Raw genomic sequence first — 20,652 nt, 5'->3', positions numbered from 1 at the left:
TTGCTGTGAAGAGACACCATGACCACAGCAACTCTTAGAAAAAAGAAAACATTTAATTGGGTGTCTCACTTACAGTTTTAGGGGTTCAGTCCATTATCAGCATGATAGGGAGCATGGCTGTGTGCAGGCAGACTCAGCTATGGAGTTGTAGCTCAGTGTCCTACATCTTGCAGGCAATAGGAAGTCAACTGAGACACCAGGATGTATCCTAAGCATAGGAAACCTCAAAGCCCACCCCCACAGTGACACATTTCCTCCAACAAGGACACACCCACTCCAACCAAGCCACACCTCATAACAGAGCCACCCCCTATGAGATTATAGGGGTCAATTACATTTCTTTTTTTATTAAAAAAAGATTTATTATGTATGCAGCATCCTGACTGTATGTACTTCTGCAGGCCAGAAGAGGGCACCAGATCTCATTATAGATGGTTGTGAGCTACCATGTGGTTGCTGGAAATTGAACTCAGCACCTCTGGAAGAACAACCAGTGCTTTTAGCCAGTGAGTCATCTCTCCAGCTCCTTTTCTTTTCTTTTCTTTTCTTTTCTTTTCTCTTTTCTTTTCTTTTCTTTTCTTTTCTTTTCTTTTCTTTTTCAAGATAGGGTTTGTCCTGGAACTAGTTCTTGTATATCAGGCTAGCTTCAAACTCACAGAGATCTGCCTGCTTCTGTCTCACGAGTGCTGGGATTAAAGGTGTGTGCCACCACCGCCCAGCATAGGAGTCGATTACATTTAAACTACCACATGAACCTACCTCTTGAATATAAGAATTGTGAAGTCCCCCAATGTTATTTTATCTGAAGCACTGTTTTTTGTTTTGTTTTGTTTTGTTTTATGCCCAGTACCTGTTTTGTCAAATTCCAAAGTCCTGAAGTTTGGTGCATATACATTTACAACTGTTATAACTTTTTGATAGCATATTACTTTATTAATATATAGTTACCATATTACTTTATTAATATATAGTTACTTATGTATAATATGCAGTTACTTTATTAATACGTTCGCCCTTTTATCTCTTCTAACTTCGATTTGGAGCCTGCTTGTCAGAATAGCTATGTCAGCTTGTGTGGGCTTCTATTTTCTTGCTGTGTTGACCGCATGTTAACTCTCAGCTCCGGATGTTTTGCCGTGGAGGAGTGTTTCCTGGGCGGGGCAGAGTGCTGGATCTTGTCTCATATAACCAGCTAGTCTGTGTATTTTAGCCGAGAGTTCAGACTAGTTACATTCAGGGCTATAAGTGAGAGGTTCTCAGGGTCTCTGTACTTCTCTTTCCTCCTCTAGTTGTATTACAGGGTGCCTGTCTCTTGAGTCACCATGAGCGCTCTCTAGCTCTTCTGTGTGTTCATGATACCCACTGTCTTAGTCAGGGTTCCTATGCTGTGATGAAACCCCATCGCCAAAGCAACGTGGGGAGGACGGGGTTTGTTTGGCATGTGCTTCCCCATCACGGCGTCACACAAACCCCAGGACTCGGGATCACTGTAGAAGAGGGACTGGGAAGACTAAGGGTCGGAGGCAATGGAAGAATGCAAGTCAATGGAGTCTTTAGGACACGGCAGAGCAGTCAGTCGCACTAAGAGCGCTCAGCCATTGTGACAGCATGTACAAGGCCAGCTCAGTACCGACCAGTCTCGGCAGAGAGAGGGGAGCTGGCAGGAAGTCCCACCCCTAGCTAAGGAGCTAATGGCAACTGATAGCTGGGGGCAAGGAAGAGTCAGTTTTTTTCAGGAGTGTTCCCCTCAGGAGGTTGACCACACTCCAGTGAAGACCACACTTTAACTTTCTGTTCTACTAATCCACTTTAAGCTCTTTCCTCTCCCTTAGAAGCACCCCCACATGGCCTCTTACTGATTTCTGACCCGAGTATTCCAAAAGAAACATACACAAATGCACATTCAGAGCTAACATCTGTAAAGGAGAGATGATGTGGTATTTATCTTTCTGGACCTGTGTTATCTTATTCAGAATCATTTTTTTCCATATCCATTCATTTACCTGTGAATTTCATTTTCTTTTCTTTTTTCTTTTCTTTTTTTTTTGTTTTGTTTTTTTTTTATTTTTTTTTAATTAATTTATTTATTTATTAAACATTTCTGTCTCTTCCCCACCGCCGCCTCCCCTTTCCCTCCCCCTCCCCTCTTTTCTTTTTTGAGACAGGGCTTTTCTATGTAGCTCTGGCTGCCCTAGAATTTGCTCTGCAGACCAGGCTGGTCTTAAACTCAGAGATCCACCTGGCTCTGCCTCCTGAGTGCTGGGATTAAAGGTGTGCACTACCACACCTGACTCATTTTTCTTTACTAAATAAATTATATATTTATATAATATACCAGATATTCATTTTCCTTCATCAGCTGATGGACAGCTGGACTTTTTCTTTGATCCATTTGGAGGGATTTTTGTTTTAAAAGATTTGAATGTTTTGCCTACATGGTTTTATGTGGTCCACATGTGTGCCTGGTGCTCCTGGAAGTCAGTAGGTGATGTTAGACACCCTGGAACTGGAGCGTTGGATAGTTGTGAACCGCTATGTAGGTGACAGAACAGAAAGAACCTAGGTCTTCCGTAAGAGCAATAGGTGATAAAAACTGAGCCATCTCTCAAGGAGCTAGTGTGTGTGTGTGCAGGGTGAGATATAAGAATTTAGTTTCCTCCTTCAACATGTACATACCAGATATGCAAGCACCATTTGTTGAAGATGCTAATCTCTCCAATGTGTATCTTTATCAAGACTGAGGTGGGTTTAGTTGAATGGGCTTGACTCTGTGTCCTACATTGATCTACACGTCTGAGTCTGTGCCAGTACCATGCTGTTTTTATTATTATGGCTCTGTAATATAACCTGAAAATAGGTATGATACCTCCAGCAACACTCTGTTTTACTTAGGGTTGCTTTGACTGTCCAGGGTTACTTGTAAATCTGTATGAATATTGTTGTTTCTATTTCTGAGGAAAACCACTGGAATTTTGATCAGTATTACAATGAATCTGTAGACTCTCATCAGAGAGCTCTTTTCATAAAATTCTTTTACTCCGTGTGAGGTCTTTCCATTATCTAGTGTCTTCAATTTTTTGTTGTTGCTGTTTTTTTTTTTTTTGTTTGTTTTCAGTGTTTCATTACAGAGGTCTTTCACATTCTTGATTGGGTTTCTTCCATTTACCAAACCATTTTGGCACCTGTGGAATAAGTCTAACTTTACCATAATGATCTTTGTTGTGTGTGTTAATTCGACTTGGACGTATTTTGTTGAGGTTTTACATCTCTACTCAGCAGCAAGCTTGGGCTATAATTTTCCTGTTGTCTTTATCTAGCTTTATGAAGAGAGGTTGGTGATGTTCCTTCCTTTTCTATCTCATGGGGAAAGTGGAGAGATCCTGGTGTAGCTCTTCCAAGGTCTGGTAAAATTCACCTGTGAGTCCATCTGGGTCTGCTTCTTTTTAGTTGGGAGAGTTAGAATTACTGATTTTCTCACTGCTTGTTATAGTTGCTTAACTTATCTCATTTTGGTAGGTCATATGTATTTAGAAATTAATATACTTCTTTTAGATTTTCCAATTTAGTGGAGTGTTTTTAAGGTAAATCTAATGATATTCTGAATTACATTGGTATCTGTTGTAACAGCTTTTCAACTCTATTTTTTTTTAACTTGGGTCTTTTTCTTTTGGTTTGGCTAAACATTTGTCAATGCATTTATATTCCCAAAGAGTCAACTCTGTCTCATTGGTTCTTTAAATATTTTTTTCTCTTTCGTTAATTTCTGCCCTGATCGCGATGATTTCTGTCTACTGATTTGGGGTTTGCTTCTTTTTTCCAGAGCTCTAACATATATCATTTATTTGAGACTGACTTTCCTAACGTAAGCACTGGGATACTTTCAGTGTATTCCACAGATTTGAGGATGTGTGTTTTCATTCTCAGATTCTACAAATCATTTCACTTTTGGTTTCTTTAAGGACTCATTAACTATTCAAAGTTTTATTGTTTCATCTCTATGAGCTTGTGGGTTTTTTTTTTTTAGCGTTTCTCTTGGTATATATTTGGAATCTTATTTCAACTAGATAAGATACAAAGAATTAATTCCACGTTCCTCTATCTGTTGATACTTGTCTTGTATCCCAATATGTGCTCTACACTGGAGAAAGCTGCATGGGCTGCTATAAATATGTTTGGGTGCCGTGTCCTGTAGCTGGCTGCCAAGTGTTTGCTCTATGACATTACCTCATTAGCATATTTCTATCTATTTGCTGTTGGGAAGACCTGCCTGTCATCTGGTGAGGGTGGAGTGCCAAAATCACCCACTACTGCTGCAATAAGGTTACTCTCTGGCTACATGTCCAATTGTATGTGTTTTCTGTCACAGTATTCTCTATGAATTATGTATATGCAGATCTCAGCTAACAGAGTTAGAACTGAGAGGAAATAGATGAATGAGTAGGCTGGCTAAGTACTGAGTGGGTAAAACAGCTAAATGGTTAAAGTGGGGCATGGTTAGGACCCTCAGATTTTAGGAATTGTTAAAGCTATAGAAGGCTTTAATTAAGAAGCAAAAAGAAACAGGAATGAGAGAAATAAGATGAAATAAGGGTTTTATATGAGATGTGATTGAGGAATAGAACTAGGTGTAGTAAAAACAACACCCAAGACCTAACTGAGCAATATACAAACAAAAGCAGAGCCATCAGGAGACCATATGCCAGAGTGGGAACTAAGTAAAGGAACCAAACACCCTGGGAGTGAACTGCTCACCCAGCTGTGCTGAGCTGAGCGGCCAGCCCTCAGATCCCTCTGACACCGCCTGGATTAATCCCCCACCACATAGAAAGTTTAGGGTAGCTCGATCACAGCCAGGGCATGCACAGTAGGCACACACTATTTCTGCACTGCATTCTCGGCCCCCAACACAGACTTTGGAAAACCATGAGAATACAATGACCGGACGATTCTGCACCTCTCCAATGCTAAATGATGCTTTGGTTGGAGACCATGGAGTACATCTGACGTCACAAAGTCGGGCACTCGGAACGCTTCAGCCTTTTCAGACAAGGACCCTTCCAAAATGACCCAAAGTGACAGGCACTAGAGGTTCTTGGGATTTAGCCATTTCTTTGAAAATGATCTCCAAAGCTAGGAGGCTGCTGTCCTTTGCTTTTTACAAGGTTAAGATGAGCGTCTTAGAGAGGCGGCTCAGCGGACAAAAGGCCCTGCCACGCCTGATGACTCCAGTTTGAGCGCCGGGGCTAACATGGGAGAGAGAACAGAGAGAACCAACTCCTGCATGTTATTCTGTGACCTCCACACATGCACACACAACACAAGAATTCAGTGTTGTTCAGCCAGGATTTCCTATGAAGTCGCCGGCTCCTGCTGGTCCTCGGCCAGAGCCTGCCCAACAGCTGTATGCAGAGACTGACTTTCCCCAGCGACAGGGCTCTCTGTCACATCCTCCACAAACACAGGGTAGTAGGAGGAGGCAGATACAAGACTTTTTTTATTCAAAATAATTTAAATATTGTGAAAACCTGGCTTGATATGTATGTATTGTTTAAATCATCTTAAGATGAATCAATGATAAACAAAATACTTTTCTCTAGTTAAACCACCTTTCCCATAAAGTAATATTACAGACATGTTTACTCTCCCTCTTGCAATGGCTAACCCAGGGAACCCTGTGGCTCCAGGCTGTAAGTCCCATCTCTGGCCTTAGACCCACAGATTCTCAGAAGCACATCAGTGAGATGCTGACAGAGAGTGCTAGCCAGGCCCTACTGGTCTGAGGCCCAGTGGACATTTGCGTTCTTATCCTCCACGCTGGCCACCATGTCTTCAATGGCTCTCCAGTCGAGCTTGCTGAGGATGCTGCCAGTGCTCTCAGACACGCTGTCCATGCCACCCGCCAAGAAAGACAAATCAGGTTCTTCCTCTTCAGTGGGCGACATGTCCTGTGGAGTTGGAAGGACAGTGGTAAAGGGAGCTGCCGAGCAGGTCTGCTCTGACAAGATGCAAACACAACTGTGGGCCTCAGATCTGACGAGGGAATCTGTTCTTTTTAATTTATTTATTATGTATATAGAGTTCTGGAGACCAGATCTCATTGTAGATGGGTGTGAGCCATCATGTGGTTGGTGGGAATTGAACTCAGGACCTCAGGAACAGCAGTCAGTTCTCTTAACCTCTGAGCCATCTCTCCATCCCCAGTAATCTGTTCTTTACTGTTCTAATTAAAAAGAAAGAATCCTCGCTGGGCGGTGATGGCGCACGCCTTTAATCCCAGCACTTGGGAGGCTGAGGCAGGCGGATCTCTTTAAGTTCGCAGCCAGCCTATTCTATAAGAGCTATTTCCAGGACAAGCTCCAAAGCTACAGAGAAACCCTGTCTTGAAACACAACACACACAAAACAAAACAAAAAAGAATTATGATAGCTAAATGGGAGGACAGAGTTTGAAACCCTAGGAGATGGGCATGCCTACAATTCCAGCACTCTAGAAGTGGAGGATCAGGAGTTCAAGAATAATTTCAACTTTACATCGAGCTGGAACCAAGTCTGGACTTCTCAAAGGGCCTGGAGGGTGTAGACTCCAGTGCCAGAGAGATGGCTCCACAGCTAAGCGTGCCTGCCTCAAGGACGAGGACCTGTACTTAGACCCCAGCCCATGGAGGAAAGCTGCATGCACTCTTAACCAGCAGAGAAAGGCTGACCAAAGGGACTCGCTAGCCTGCCAATACAGCAGAGCCACCCTCTCAAGGGAACGGAGTGGTGGCTTGTGCATGTGTACCGCACACACACCAAACAAACTCAGATATACACAAACACACATACAACTAGGAAGAAACAAAAGGTGTGTGAGGGTATCTAACATAGGAGGAAAATGAAAAGACTCCCTGAAATGGTGATAGATCAGAGGTATCAGACATACAGACGGTCTAGAGAGCCAGCAAAGAAAGCAACAGAGGGACCGAGATACTTTGGGAGAGGGAGGAAAGCATTAGAAGATGTTGGAAATTTATCATTGGGTTCAAAGAAAATGAAAAATAAAACAAAAACACAAACCAGTAGAAACTACATGAGGTCCTATCTCAAACAAAACATACATATGTAAATACATACACACAACGAAGGAAAGAAAGATGAGACAGATGATTTCAAAATGACCACAGTAATAATCATTTTCAAATCCTACAAAAAAGCAGGAACACGGAAGAACTCTGGGCAGCACTCACCTGTAGCAGAGGCCTGTCGTGAAGAATCCTGTGGATTTCTGAAGGCAGAGTCCAGGGACTCACTACCGCCTCTTCTCTGTCATACTCCATGTACCCCTGCTCCACTGGAGGAGGCACCCCAACGGTCTCATGGCTTTTCGTATGCTGCAGGCTCCAACATGGAGTATTAGAACCTTTAAAGGGAAAATGAAACACACAGGAACTAACCAATTCATTCAAATATGCATTGATTGTGACCTTATTGTTAAGGCCAAACCAGGTACCCTAGCGAAGATTCGATCCACAGGAGTTACAACAATGTCACACAAATACCAGTTCTTACCACATCTTCTGATTTGAAAGTAATGGTGATTTCACCTCTAGAGCAAGAATGCCTGTCTCAAAAGAACAGAAGAAAAGAAGGAAGGAAAGAAGGTACCAAGTGGAGAGTCAATATCCTAACCATGAGGGCGGGAAGGCGAGAGGCCAGGCCAGTCCTTCAAGTGCTCAGGATACAAGCAGAGGTCAACCCAGGCGATTGCAAACACCTGCCCACCCTATGCCAACCTCTGGTACAATTAATTCTTGTCTAGACATAACTGTCTTGTTCGATGAAATCAACATAATTATTGACACCTAGAAAGATGATACAAGCAGTGTCTCCACTGACTTGAGTACCAGCTGCCTTTAACCTTGATGACCCTGTAGTTCTCTTTGGACCATGACTTTCCTTCGGACTTACTCGGCCTGTCCAACATTCATTTTGTGTAAAAAAAAAAAAAATTCAAAGTAGGGTTTTCTTACCTCCAGTGTGGACAAAGCTTTATTTTTGATAAATTTTACATTGATTATGGAAATACACAGACATGGTAAAATGGGTATATGTTGTAATAAATTAACATTTCCACCAGGTAACAGTTAACCATTCAGCAAAACTCCTGAACACAATACACTATATTAACTGCCCTAGGGCTTTTCTCAACTTTCTGGGGGTATATGTCTACACATTTGCTACTTTGTGTCCTACAGCCCACATTTCCTCCAGGTCCCCTTTGCTACTTTGTGTCCTCCGTCCTAGAGCCCACATTTCCCTCTCTCCTCTGATGACTGTGTCATTGTCCAGTTTGTTTGGAGAATCCATGTGTAAAAGAGACCCTGTAATCATTTTTGTCTCTGTCTACACCAGGAGACATTTGTGCTAAGGAAAATTAACCACACACAATGTAGCAAAAGGCAACTCTGGTGCAGCCTGCTCAGTATGTTGCCTAGACTGGTCTTGAACTCCTGGCTCAAGTAATCCTCTTGCCTTAACCTCCCACTAGGCAGGACTTCATGTGTGCTTCACCAGGAGAGCTCAAGTAGCCTAAAGCACACTATTGATCCTTCCATTTCCTATCTATCTCCAAGTACTAGGACTCTGCACGTATGCTTCCACACCAGGTATGAGAGTTAATAGTAGACCTGAAGGCTCAAAATAGGTACAGAGTTTGGAAGATCCTAAAACCTAGACTGTTTGAAAGAAAGACAATGGCCAGGCATCTGGTGGTAGTATATGCACACACAGATATACATATATACACATATATATGCTATAATACTTTCCTGTTATTATTAAACAAAAAATCTGTTTTCATGTGTTTAGGCAAATAAAGAAAAAAGCTCAACAGCTGAGTTTAACTTCCTAGCTGGCTATTCAAGCATTTCATTGGCTCCATGGAGGGGAATGCAAAGATGAGGAAGAAAGTGCTGTTATAATCAGTCAGTTGTGGACTTTCACGGTCTCTATCAGACTAATTACAGCCTCTTCATAGCAACTGTGCAAGTATTAGCTTCCATTCATAATGAGGATATAAACTTAAAATTGAACATGTCACATTAGATTCCCTAAAGGATTACAATTCGGGCTGCCTAAGCCACATGCAATGGCATCCGTCTATAACCCTAGCTTTTTAGAAGGCTGATGTACAAGACTGAACTTGAGGTCTCTCTGAGATATATAGCAAGACTCAATCCTTTTTAAAAATTTACTTATTATGTATACAGTATTCCACCTGCATATATCCCTATAAGTCAGAAGAGGGTACTAGATCTCATTACAGATGGTTGTGAGCCACCATGTGGTTGCTGGGAATTGAACTCAGGACCTCTGGAAGAATAGCCAGTGCTCTTAACCACTGAGCCATCGCTCCAGTCTGCAAGACGCAATCTTAAATGGATAAGGATGTCTTCAAAGACACTCAGGGTGTAAAGGATGATTTCCACTAAGGGAGAGAGTACAAAAAGGCTGGGAAGTTGTGGAAGGTGGCTGGGGCTGTGGAGAAGGTTTGGAAGGAAGTCTGTATGGGTGTGAGCTACTGCAGGTGACAGCAATGGCTCACAATGGGACCAATATAAACAGTTTTTCCATGGACTCCAAGAAGCCATGATGTAGGAGTGGCGGCTCAGGTTACTAACCTTAGCACCTGGGACAGTGAAGCAGGAGAACCAGCATTGCAGAGCAACAGAGCAAACTCCTGGGATAAATAAAAGCTGCTCGATGCCACTGGAGTTTCTTCTTACTAATAAAATAACTTTGGAGACCCCAATTACACAGTCAAATCACAAAAGAAAAGGGAGCTTCAAATCTTACCTCGCTGCCGCCAAGATGAGCCTTGGAGCTGTCCCAAGGGTTTCTCCTTTTGGAGATGACTGGAAATGTGTCTGCCTCCTCCAGGCCGGTTTATTAGGAAAGTCTGCCCATGTGGATTTTCTCTAAAGGAGAATCACTTGATTATTAAAAACTCAACGCTGCTTATGCTATGCTGCAGTTACCTCAGACATCAAACACATTATTCTTCAAAACATTTAAATTTTGACAAGCAAAATTTTAATAATAATAAAGGATATACCCATTTCAATTTCTCAATATATGTGGCAGTTTATTTATGTACTTAATCTTCTATTTTATTGAAGAAAAATTCTTAGGTGCCTTTGATATTCTCAATAAGAACTATATAAATCACTAACATATATTTACACCTGTCTCTATTTAATAAACTTTTGCCTACTGGATTGCAGGGGTTAATTTATGGAGAGCTCTGCTGAGCTGCAGCTGGATGGGCATGACTGGACAGTGGGAGGGTAACAATGGGGCGTGCAGACCGTGAGAGGTGGCCTGGATGATAATAGCAGGCGGGGAGGAGAGGAAGTAAGAGGCAAATTCCAGAAGAGACAAACACCCTATTCCAGGTATTCCAAAATGCTTTGTCATAGCTTACTTAGAAATTTATAGAATAACCAAGGAAAAGGCAAAAATTGTGTTAAATTTCTAAGAGTTCATAATTATGGCGCTAATTTTTTCACTTTATATAACTCGAGGTAGCAAAGATGAAGGGGCGTGGCTAGGCGGGCAGCGTGCACAAGGCCCAGCACTGCATAAGCAGGGTGTGTAGTGCACACCTGTAATCCTCAGGAGGTAGTGGCTGGAGGAAGGGAAGCTCAAGGTCCACCTGGGATACAGGAAACCCTCTCTGAAAGCAAGCAACTCTCAATGCTATGGTAGGTTCTGAGATTATTTTGCCAGGTGACAGGCCAAACTTGTCTTACCTCCTTGGAGAAGAGGAACGTTGCTGTCTGCAGTGCTGAGCGGTGGGGGATCTGCCAGGTAAGGGTTTCCCTTCAGGTGCTGTTAGCTGCACTGAGTCAGAGAGCAGTTCATTCATCAAGCAGTATGCCTGTGAGAGCCGCTGACTATAGTGGTCAGACAGTAGCAATCTGTATTTAGAAACCAAATGTCACTTTCCTGTTCCTTTCTAGAGTGAGCACACGCTCTACAAATCCTTCTACCTTCTCAGACTTCTCCCAGTCACTGGACAGCAAAGTGGATGACTACAGCCCCCTGGAGGAGGGTGCTACAGGCTCACTTTATAATTACTGAGTTTGGGAGATGGAGGCAGAGAGATGGCTACTTTGAGGCCGACCTGGGGACATACTGACATCCTGGCTCAAAGGACCAGCACGCTGATGATAAAGGTGCTTGTGGTTTGGCTTCTGAGGTATTTGAGACGCATACAGATGAATCCAGGTTAATATGGGAGGGCAGCAGAAATAAGAGTGAATACACAAGAAAGGTTTGAAAGCAAATTCCTGAGCAGCTTTTCTTTTCATAAAGGGGTATCTCCCTTGACGTTCTGTTACTAACAGGAAGCTATTATGTAATCCCCAAGGTGCAAGCGAGCTAGAGAGCATGTTGAGGGTACCAGCTCCAGACTTACCTATCTTTTTCATGTTTCATCTTTTGTCTTTGCCTGATCTGCCTTGAAGTCATATAAAACTGCACAGGAAAAATACCCAGTTAGTTCATTATTGTTCAGTCCAAACAATTAAAGAACCAGACATTCTTCTGGCATTTACAAAGGTGCAAAACACCAGAAGGTTTTCTCTCTTAGTGTAAAATATAATCTTAGATTAAAACACCATGAACCCAGCTTAGGTGGCTGAGGCAAGAGGATCATGAATTTCACGTTATCCTGAACTAAAAGAGAGACCTTGTCTCTAAAAACCTAGTGCAATGAGTTCATTATGACTTATTTTTCAAATTTTATGGATTAGGAACAGTGAGATGGCACAGCAAGGAAAGGCACCTCCTGCCCAAATCTGAAGACCCAAGTTTGTTCCTGGGACCCTCTGATGGAGAGAGAACAGTGAAGGTGATGTTAGAGCATAGCTATCCCATAGCGGGAGAGAGAACACATACATGCACACATACATCCCTGTACATGTCAAGATTCTCATTATGTACTTGAATACTTGAAAGTTCACTAAGAAAGTGTTGGTAGGTTGGAGATGGCTCAGTGTTAAGAGCATTGACTGCTCTTCCAGAAAATCCAGGTGTGGCTGCTCCCAGCACCCACATGGCAGCTTTCAAAGGTCTAGAGGATACAAAGCCCTCTTCTGGCCTCCGTGGGCACCAGGCATGCTCACGATACACAATACACAGACATACATGCAGGCAAAATGGTCACACACATAAACTAATTTAAAAAAGAAAGTGCTACCTTACAGCTACAGGTTTTCCCCCAGTCAGGTAAGTAAAGCACACACTTTATTTATTTGTAAGAGTCTGTGGATATGTGCACATCATGGAATATGTATGGAGATTCTCTGTCCATCATGTATGTTCTTGAGAGCAAATTCAAAGTGCCAGAAAATACCTTTGTCATACTGCTGACCCAAATCACAAATTTTAGGTAAGAGTTACACTGACTTTTGCTGCATGTAGTTTAAATATGACAATCTTATCTTAAAAATTCACTTACACAATGTAATAATATATTTATAATGATCCTTTTAAATTATATTTTATTTAGGCTTATAAAGGAGTAATAGATTATACACTCCAATACTCTAAATCTAGTACTCAAAACCCTAAGTCCACACGTTGCTTTCACAGTCACAGTGATAGGATGATCAAGGCAATACTATTTGTTTCACCTCTGAAGCTCTAATTTGGTGAAGTGTTATTAGGGGTTGAGCCTACTTATTCTTGAAACAAAAAATTCCCCTGGATCTAGACACAAGAACTTTGAGTACTCAAGATTCTATAAACTAACACTGTCTAAAGGACAGCAGAAACTATCCCTGCAACACACACTGTTCTTTGTAACACGTGAGTCTTATTTTTTTCAGTGATTAGGAATGACTGAGCTGAGGACTCAAGCACGTTAGGCTCTGAGTTATGTACCTATTCATATTATACCTTATTCCAAGGCAGGGCCTCACTAGGTTGCTTAGGCTGAGTTTGAACCTACGTGATATCCTAAGGGAGGCCTTGAGCTTGAAATCTTTCTGCCTTAGCCTCCCAGGTAGCTAGCTATACCCCTGGCTTATGGCACCAGCCGAGAGACCCTTCTTTTAATTCTGTCTCCATGAATGAACCATTTATTTTCAGCTTGGCTCCTTGAATGCATTTAGCATTCTGAGCAACTTAATAAATTGCTATCTCCAGATAAAAATAATAATATTATTTGTAAAGCTGGATGTAGTAAGCATATTAAAAGCAACACTTTTAGTCCCAGCACTCGGGAGACAAGAGGCAGGAGGATCTCTTGTGAGTTTGAGGCCAGCCTGGGCTACATACAGAGTTCTAGGCTAGTTATGGACCAGGGCTCAAAAAATTCTTTGTAGGTAGCTTACATCTATAATATCAAGTTTAAAGAATACCTATTATGTATATTTGTGTGAATGGGCACACAGGGGTGTAGAGGAGTCCAGAAGAGAAGGGTGTTGGGTCCCCTAGACTGGGTTACAGGGGATTGTGATCTGCCTGACAACTCTACAAGAACCGAACATAGACTAATCATTGACCCATTCTCCAGCCTCCCAAACTAAGCTTCAAAAATGTCTTCAGTATGTACATGGCTGTTTCAGCTACCAATGAGTTTCACTGAAAATGAAAGAAACAATTCCAGCTGGTCACCCATTCAACCTCCTCGTCTGTTTATGACAGAGCCTTCATTAGCCTGACAGAGAAAACATATTTAGATTCATTAAATAGAGCAGTTTGCACAATAGCCTGACACACTTTGTTCAAATAACTGATTAACACTTGCTCAATAAAAAAAGGCATCCAAATTACATTAACCTTTTCCGTGAACGTCTGTCAGCAAAAACCTGTACATACGCAGTGAGAACGCCTTTCCTGGGGTACTACAGACTTACTGGGCTGTTTCTGGGGCAGAAAGGGTCACGCTCCTGTCCCCTCTTTTCTGCCAGCTGTCTTAAGTATTCCGCCATTCTCTCTTTTCGCTTTCTTTTCATCCAGATTTTAATCTCTCTTCTCTCCTTCTCAGTTCTTTGGGGGCATCTGCCAGAAGGATGCTGAATCCTGAAAAATAAGCAAGATCACTCTTGATATGCTCTGCAGAAGAAACCTATCCAATGCTGCTGCTCTGGACGGAAGGCACCGCACTACACACTCAAGTCAGCCCTCTCTGCTGTGCTCTCAGAAAGGTCAGCAACAGTCAAGTACAGTGGGGATCTGCCTTTTGGAAGCAGAGGTATGTGAGTTTCTAGAAGTTGAAGCCAGTGTGGTTTACATAATGAGTTCCAGACTAGCCAAACCTATGTAGTGGGACCTTGCCCCCTCCCAAGAAAAAGAAAGAAAATTATGAGAATGCCCTTAGCAAATTGCATCTCGGCATCTGCTTTTCAGAGGAGTCAAAGTTCATGTGCCAGTGGTTTCTATCTCAAGCCACTGTTCTGCAGGGACACCTCAGTAGCCCTCTGAAATACAGATCAGGTCTGGACTTGCTCACGCTGCCTTAGTAAACTGTCTTTCCTCCCTTGATCTCCCACAGCACAATTGACACAACTCTGTACTATAATTTCACCATTCAAGACCAGAAATCAAATTCTATCTTTAATTTAGTAGACCACTGACAAGAGATGTTCATAACATACTCATTAACTTCAGGGGATAAAAGGACAACTGAAGGCAGTTAAGTAAGTTGGGGTTTATTCTCTTAACAGAGAGTGCAGAGGACCCAAATTTGACGTGCGGCACCCAGATCAGGAGGTTCACAGCCATCAGTAACTCTAAATCCAGAGGGACTTGAAGGCTCTGGGCACCTGCATGCACACATGTATATATGCTACCCCTGACTCAGATGCACACACATGTACATACCCTACCCCTGACTCAAATACACATAATTTTTTATTGTTTTTATTGAGCTATTCATTTTTCTTCACTCCCCTCCCTTCATCTCCACACACAAAATTTTAAAAATTTAAAAATACTTAAGTCTCTTTGTGCTTTGTTTTCTGGTACCACCTTTTTTGAGTTTGATTTTCAATAAGTTAATAATGAAATTTAATTGAACTAGGAAATTCAGTTAAATTCTACTTTGTGATAAAGTCTCTCTATGTAGGCCAGACTAACCTCAAACTGGACATCCTCCTGTCTCTACTTCCCTGGTTTTATATGCCACCATACCTGACGGGCTTGCCTATTTTATATAACTAAGCCTAGATGTATATAAAATTAAGAAAAACATGGATGGAATAGTCAGCTTTGATTCCATACAGGAAAGACTGAGAGGAAAATACACTTTAATGTTTCACAGAATGCTACTATGCTTCTCTGGGTTAATCATTAATAACGTCTACTAGGAAACAGACCTCATGATATGTTTACCACAGTGAGTCCAGGGGAAAGATCCAGAACACAGACATACTCAGTTACATACAACAGTGAGCATGCTGTTAGAGAAGACACCACACAGCATTTATGAGGAAAACATCTATTCTAAGCTTCAAATCAAATTTACTATCATTAAACTAAATTAAAATTAAAATTTTAAATATTTTTGAACCTGCATTATTTTAAGTGGATTAGATCCTTCTGAAGCTGGGATTTAATTCAGTTGTAGAATATGTACTTAGTACCAGCAAGGCCCTGAGATCTTGTCTCAAACACATACAGAACCCAGGGCCCCATGCCTAGCATGCACACACTTTCAATACACTTTCAATGATTACCTGGATATACTTCTAGCTTGTTTTTCTGTTAAGCCAAGCTCCTCACTGGAGACTCCACTCTTGGTTATAAGGTCATCGATGATGTCAGCAATATCAGTCAATCCAGTCACCTGGAGCTGATCTTCTGAAACACTTGCAAATAAAATTTCATGAATAAGTTTGTTATCTATGACTTAATCACATTAAGCAGAAATGAGTATGTAACACTTTTTCTAGAACATAAATGAGGGACACCTAGTCTTCTACTTCTAAATTCTGGGATCACTCAGCAGAAAAGCCTGGTTATCAATGACTTCACAGAAAACTAGCTCTAAGCCCAAGTAAAACATTTTTAAACAGTTCATCTGAAATAGTTCCAGACTTTAAGAAAGAAGCAAAATGGGCTGGAGAGATGGGTCAGTGGTAAGGGCACCCACAGTAACTACAGCAGTTCCTAGGGATCCAATGCCTCTGGCCTCAGCGGGCATCTGCACTCAACTCCACATACCCACAGACACATATTAAAACAAAACTTGTGCTGCAAAGATAGCTCAGCAGTTAAGAGCACTGGCTGCTCTCACAGAGAACCTGGGTTCAAGTCCCAGCAGCCACATGGTGGCTCACAACTATCTGTAACTCCAATTCCGGGGGATCTGATGCCTTCTTTGGGCACCTGGCACACAACTGGTACATAGACACACATGCAGGCAAAACATTCACACACATAATTTTAAAAAAATGTTTTTTAAGTAGAAAAACTCCAATATACCCTTACTTACTTTCTCAAATGTGATCACCTGACATAATCTTATATCAACCAGAGCTGGGGAATTGACCTATTATTAACTAATTTACAGACAATATCATTTTTCTAATGGTTCCACTAATGTTCTTTTTCTGCACAGAATCCATTTGGGTATTATAAATTTGCTGTCATGACATCTGTCTTCTCAAATCCAAAACAATTTCTACTTTTGTAGTTTGTTTTCATAACTTTGATGCTTTTGAGAAATCTTAGCTGGTCATTTTATAAAGTTTTCTTTGGTATGCCTCTATTCTACTCATGATCAAAATCATGCCGTGTTTTGGTAAGAATGTCATGTCATAATAGAAATGCCATGCTCATACAAAGGCACATGGTATTGCTGTTATTTTATTACAAGGAGCTATAGGTCTTTAAATGTTTTTTTCCCATGTGGGTGCTGGAACCAGAGTTCTCTGGAAGAATAGTCTGTGCTCTTAACCACTGAGCCATCTCTCCAGCCCTGGAGCTATAGTATAGGTCTTAACTGCTGTAGCTTATAACCTAAGGATGCAGCTAGTGCAATCTCATTACTATTACATTCCAATTACCTAATTCTAAACCACCAAAAAATAAGATGCAGCACTCCCCAGTTTCCTAAAATACTCATCAGGAATGACTTCTTTAAACTACAAAAAGTGTAATATAGCCAGGAGGATGTGGTGGCACACACCTTTAATCCCAACACTAAGAAGGCAGAGGTAGGTGGATCTCTGAGTTCTAGGCCAACCTGGTCTAGAGAGTGAGTTCCAGAACAGCCAAAGCTACACAGACAAACCAAACCCTGACACAAAACAAAAAAAGTATAAAAGTTCACATTCATAGGAGCATTAAAATTTCCATAACACATATTAACATACAAATTTTAACACACAAATTTATAATCATGAAGTCTTAAAGATTCACCTTTCAAATAATTCATTGCCGTTATTCACACCTTAAAAGAAAGAAACATTGTTAATGAAAAGATTTAGGTTAGGTTAATGATGAAAAATATTGCATGAAAAATTGTTCAATAAAAATACCTTTAAAAATCTTTGGTCAGTATTTTCATGTTGTGTGTTTGTAGAGACTGACGTCAAGTGCCATCTATCCAGCCCCATAAAGAGCACTTTAAAGTTGTTACTCTAACCCTGTTTTTGGAACTCTTCCTCTGGGCCGCCTTCAGAGCTAACTCGGCAGTTAGCTAGGGTAAGTCTCCATTCACATGGGAAACAGTCACATTCAGCTTGGCGTCTTCCTGCACAAGCAGAGTCTCTAGGAATCTTATGGCTGTTTCCAAAATTAAAATCCAACCTCAATCAACTACTTGCCAGTAACTTTTTAAAAAGAGATGGAGGCGGGGTTGGAGAGATGGCTCAGCGGTTAAGAGCATTGCCTGCTCTTCCAAAGGTACGGAGTTCAATTCCCAGCAACCATATGGTGGCTCACAACCATCTGTAATGAGGTCTGGTGCCTTCTTCTGGCCAGCAGGACAGACAGACAGACAGAATATTGTATACATAATAAATAAATAAATAAATATTTAAAAAAATAAAAAGAGATGGAGGTTGTAGAGGAGAAAAGACGACAAAAGCAAGGCAATGACACATACACTTTCCAAGAAGCCAGCCTGGAAGGAGAGTCTTACTTATGGCATCAAAATTCTTATTTTGTTTTAAAAAATATTTCTTTTCAATCTTACAAACCATCTATTAAATACTAGGGGAAAACACTTCAATTTATTCATGTTACCAGGGTTACACAAGAAATGCTATGCGTATCGTTCATATGACTAAATGTGCCCTCAGGACCCAAGAATGGCACTTGTAATAACAATGCATCTCCATGAAATCAACTCAAACAGCAGCACTAACCCTCAACTCTGGAATGAGAATAATGAAGTTCTACCTCAGTCAACCTTAAAAAGGGCCCATGCATAAAATACAGCAATGGACACAGCAGGGGCTCAACTAATAACCCACAGTACTGTTACAGATTAAGTTTTAAAATTCTAATAATTAGCATTTCAAATTTATATTTGATTTTTATAAAAATTGAGAATTCTAATTAGTATAGATTCAATGGTAAACCGTTAAAGAGGGTGTCATTCATGGTTGAAGTGTATTTACTTCACACCTTCACAGCTGGACCCCTCCCAGGTGCAGTCACAGCAACACTCTAAAGAGCACAAGAGCATGGAGCCCTAAGAACTGAAGAGAGTACCAGGAGAAGTGACGCTCCAGTCCAAGTCCACGGAAGAGCCGAGAGCCGACCCCGCAGAAGGGCATGCGTGGGTTTTCTGGCTGGAATGATTTTCTGTCTCTGAAGTTTCCTCGGCATCATTTTGATCATCCACATCCTCATGCGTGTGGAGACACACTAATCCAAAACACACATACGATTAAGAAACACAAAGGAAAGTGTAGCAGGTGCTCATGCTTCCACATGAAACACTCACGTGTTAGAAGCCCACAGTACATTCTGAAAGTTTTCTACAGTACAGAGAATTAATTTAATAAAAAATAAAAAGTGGCCAGGCAGTGGTGGCGCACGCCTTTAATCCTAGCACTCGGGAGGCAGAGGCAGGCAAATCTCTGAGCTCAAGGCCAGCCTGGACTACAGAGCTAGTTCCAGGACAGGCTCCAAAGATAGACAGAGAAACCCTGTCTCGAAAAACCAAACAAACAAAAAACTATAAAAAATATAAAGTGAAAAAAGTAATTACATTTAAGAAAAGCTAGGAAAGCAAAGCAGAAACAGATTGAAAACAAGGAAGACAAAATGAAAGAAATACTAATGAATACACCACTGAGCCTTAAGATGAAGAAAGCATGAAAGACTGAACACACACGCAGAAACAAACGGGAAAACATAGCAGAGGCTGGTGAGATGGTTTAGCAGATATTTCTGCTGCCAAGCCTGACCTCAGTTTGACCTAAAGGAGGAGAACCAACCCCCTCAAGTTGTCCTGTGCCTTCCAGGCATTCACTGGCTTCCCAAGCAAATAAACAAACATGCAAGTTTAAACTATTAAATTAACAAGGTCCAAGCAAACTTAACAGGCATTTTTAGAACAGAGGGAGAGAAAGGGAGATGGAACCAACACACACTTCCCAACGGTAAAACTTTAAACTGGAGAATCTATCGAGGTGTAAGAAATTCATCATACCTTGATATTGTATCAAAAAAGAAAAAGGAATAAAAAGTAAATTTTTTAAAGTAACCAGTGATTTTAAAACATCAGTTAGACTAACAGCATATAGGCAGTGTAAACTCAGCAAATACTGGGAGAGTGTCTTTCAAATGACGAGGGAAACACTAGAATCGGAGAAGACATGAGAATTCTGCAGTCAGCTAAGTGATTACTTACCAGGATGATTTACCACTGACAGACTTGAAAAGAACTAATAATGGAAGGGGGAATGAAATCCTTAAGGAAACAGATACAAGGTGCACACATGTGGTACATACATATACATGTAGGAAAAGCACATGTATAATATAAAAAAATAAAAGAAAAATAAAACATTGGGAATAGGGTGGGGAGCAATGGCTTCAGCTTACATGTAAAAAAGTATTTCTAGCTCTTTTTCGAAGCCAGGCTTCAATACCAGCCCAGGTACCCAACACAAACCTTCTTCAGAAATGCTAATGGCTTTTGAAGCTAATGGTTTTTCAATTCCAGGGCCAGAAGACAATTCCATGTGATCTACCCGTCCAACCTACAGAAGAAAACACACACAACAAAACAACTGCTATAAATGTTATACTCTTTGATAATGTCAAAATATCATGAATAATTTATGTATATCTTAAGTATTTTAAATAATACAACAAAAATGGAAGAAACATGATAAAATCTAGTTATGTGTTAACTGTCAGGGATCATGAAGAGCAGCAGGCTTTTACCACGTGCAGCCAAACTGACATGGCTTCTCACAAGGACTAGGCAACACCTTCATATGGCTCTGTAGCTAGGGAGAAAGTCAGCTACCATCCTGACAAAGTCTTCTACATCCAGATGTGGAAACGAGGCCCAGAGGGTGAGCAATTTCCGCAGTGATAGGAAACTCTAGTTCTTAAGCTTCCAAGTTAGTACTTGTTCATAGTGTCCTGGTGGTCCTGTCTCTAGGCCTGCCAACTGTTCTATTAAACTTGGCGAGTG

At 41.2% G+C, this 20,652-nt stretch overlaps 1 protein-coding gene across 8 annotated transcripts in view; it reads right to left on the bottom strand.

The window, feature by feature from the left end:
• Positions 1–5,619: 5,619 nt before the first annotated feature.
• Positions 5,620–20,652, bottom strand: part of Cplane1 (ciliogenesis and planar polarity effector complex subunit 1) — an 88,490-nt gene continuing 73,457 nt past the window's right edge. For all 8 annotated transcript variants that reach the window (XM_050138964.1, XM_050138966.1, XM_050138965.1 and 5 more), the window contains 10 exons: positions 20,122–20,209; positions 18,711–18,866; positions 17,412–17,442; positions 15,725–15,856; positions 13,904–14,069; positions 11,458–11,516; positions 10,790–10,957; positions 9,834–9,955; positions 7,226–7,398; positions 5,620–5,945 (listed from right to left, as the gene is read on the bottom strand). In XM_050138964.1, coding sequence (XP_049994921.1) covers positions 5,769–5,945; positions 7,226–7,398; positions 9,834–9,955; positions 10,790–10,957; positions 11,458–11,516; positions 13,904–14,069; positions 15,725–15,856; positions 17,412–17,442; positions 18,711–18,866; positions 20,122–20,209 — 1,272 coding nt within the window. In that variant the 3' untranslated portion in view covers positions 5,620–5,768. The remainder of the gene's footprint in view (positions 5,946–7,225; positions 7,399–9,833; positions 9,956–10,789; positions 10,958–11,457; positions 11,517–13,903; positions 14,070–15,724; positions 15,857–17,411; positions 17,443–18,710; positions 18,867–20,121; positions 20,210–20,652) is intronic.

This window comes from Alexandromys fortis, unplaced genomic scaffold, assembly GCF_014885135.2.
Source record: "Alexandromys fortis isolate MF-2015 unplaced genomic scaffold, M_Fortis_MF-2015_v1.1 scaffold_37, whole genome shotgun sequence".
NCBI classification, from domain to species: Eukaryota; Metazoa; Chordata; class Mammalia; order Rodentia; family Cricetidae; genus Alexandromys; species Alexandromys fortis.
This window is presented reverse-complemented; position numbering and strand designations above follow the sequence as displayed.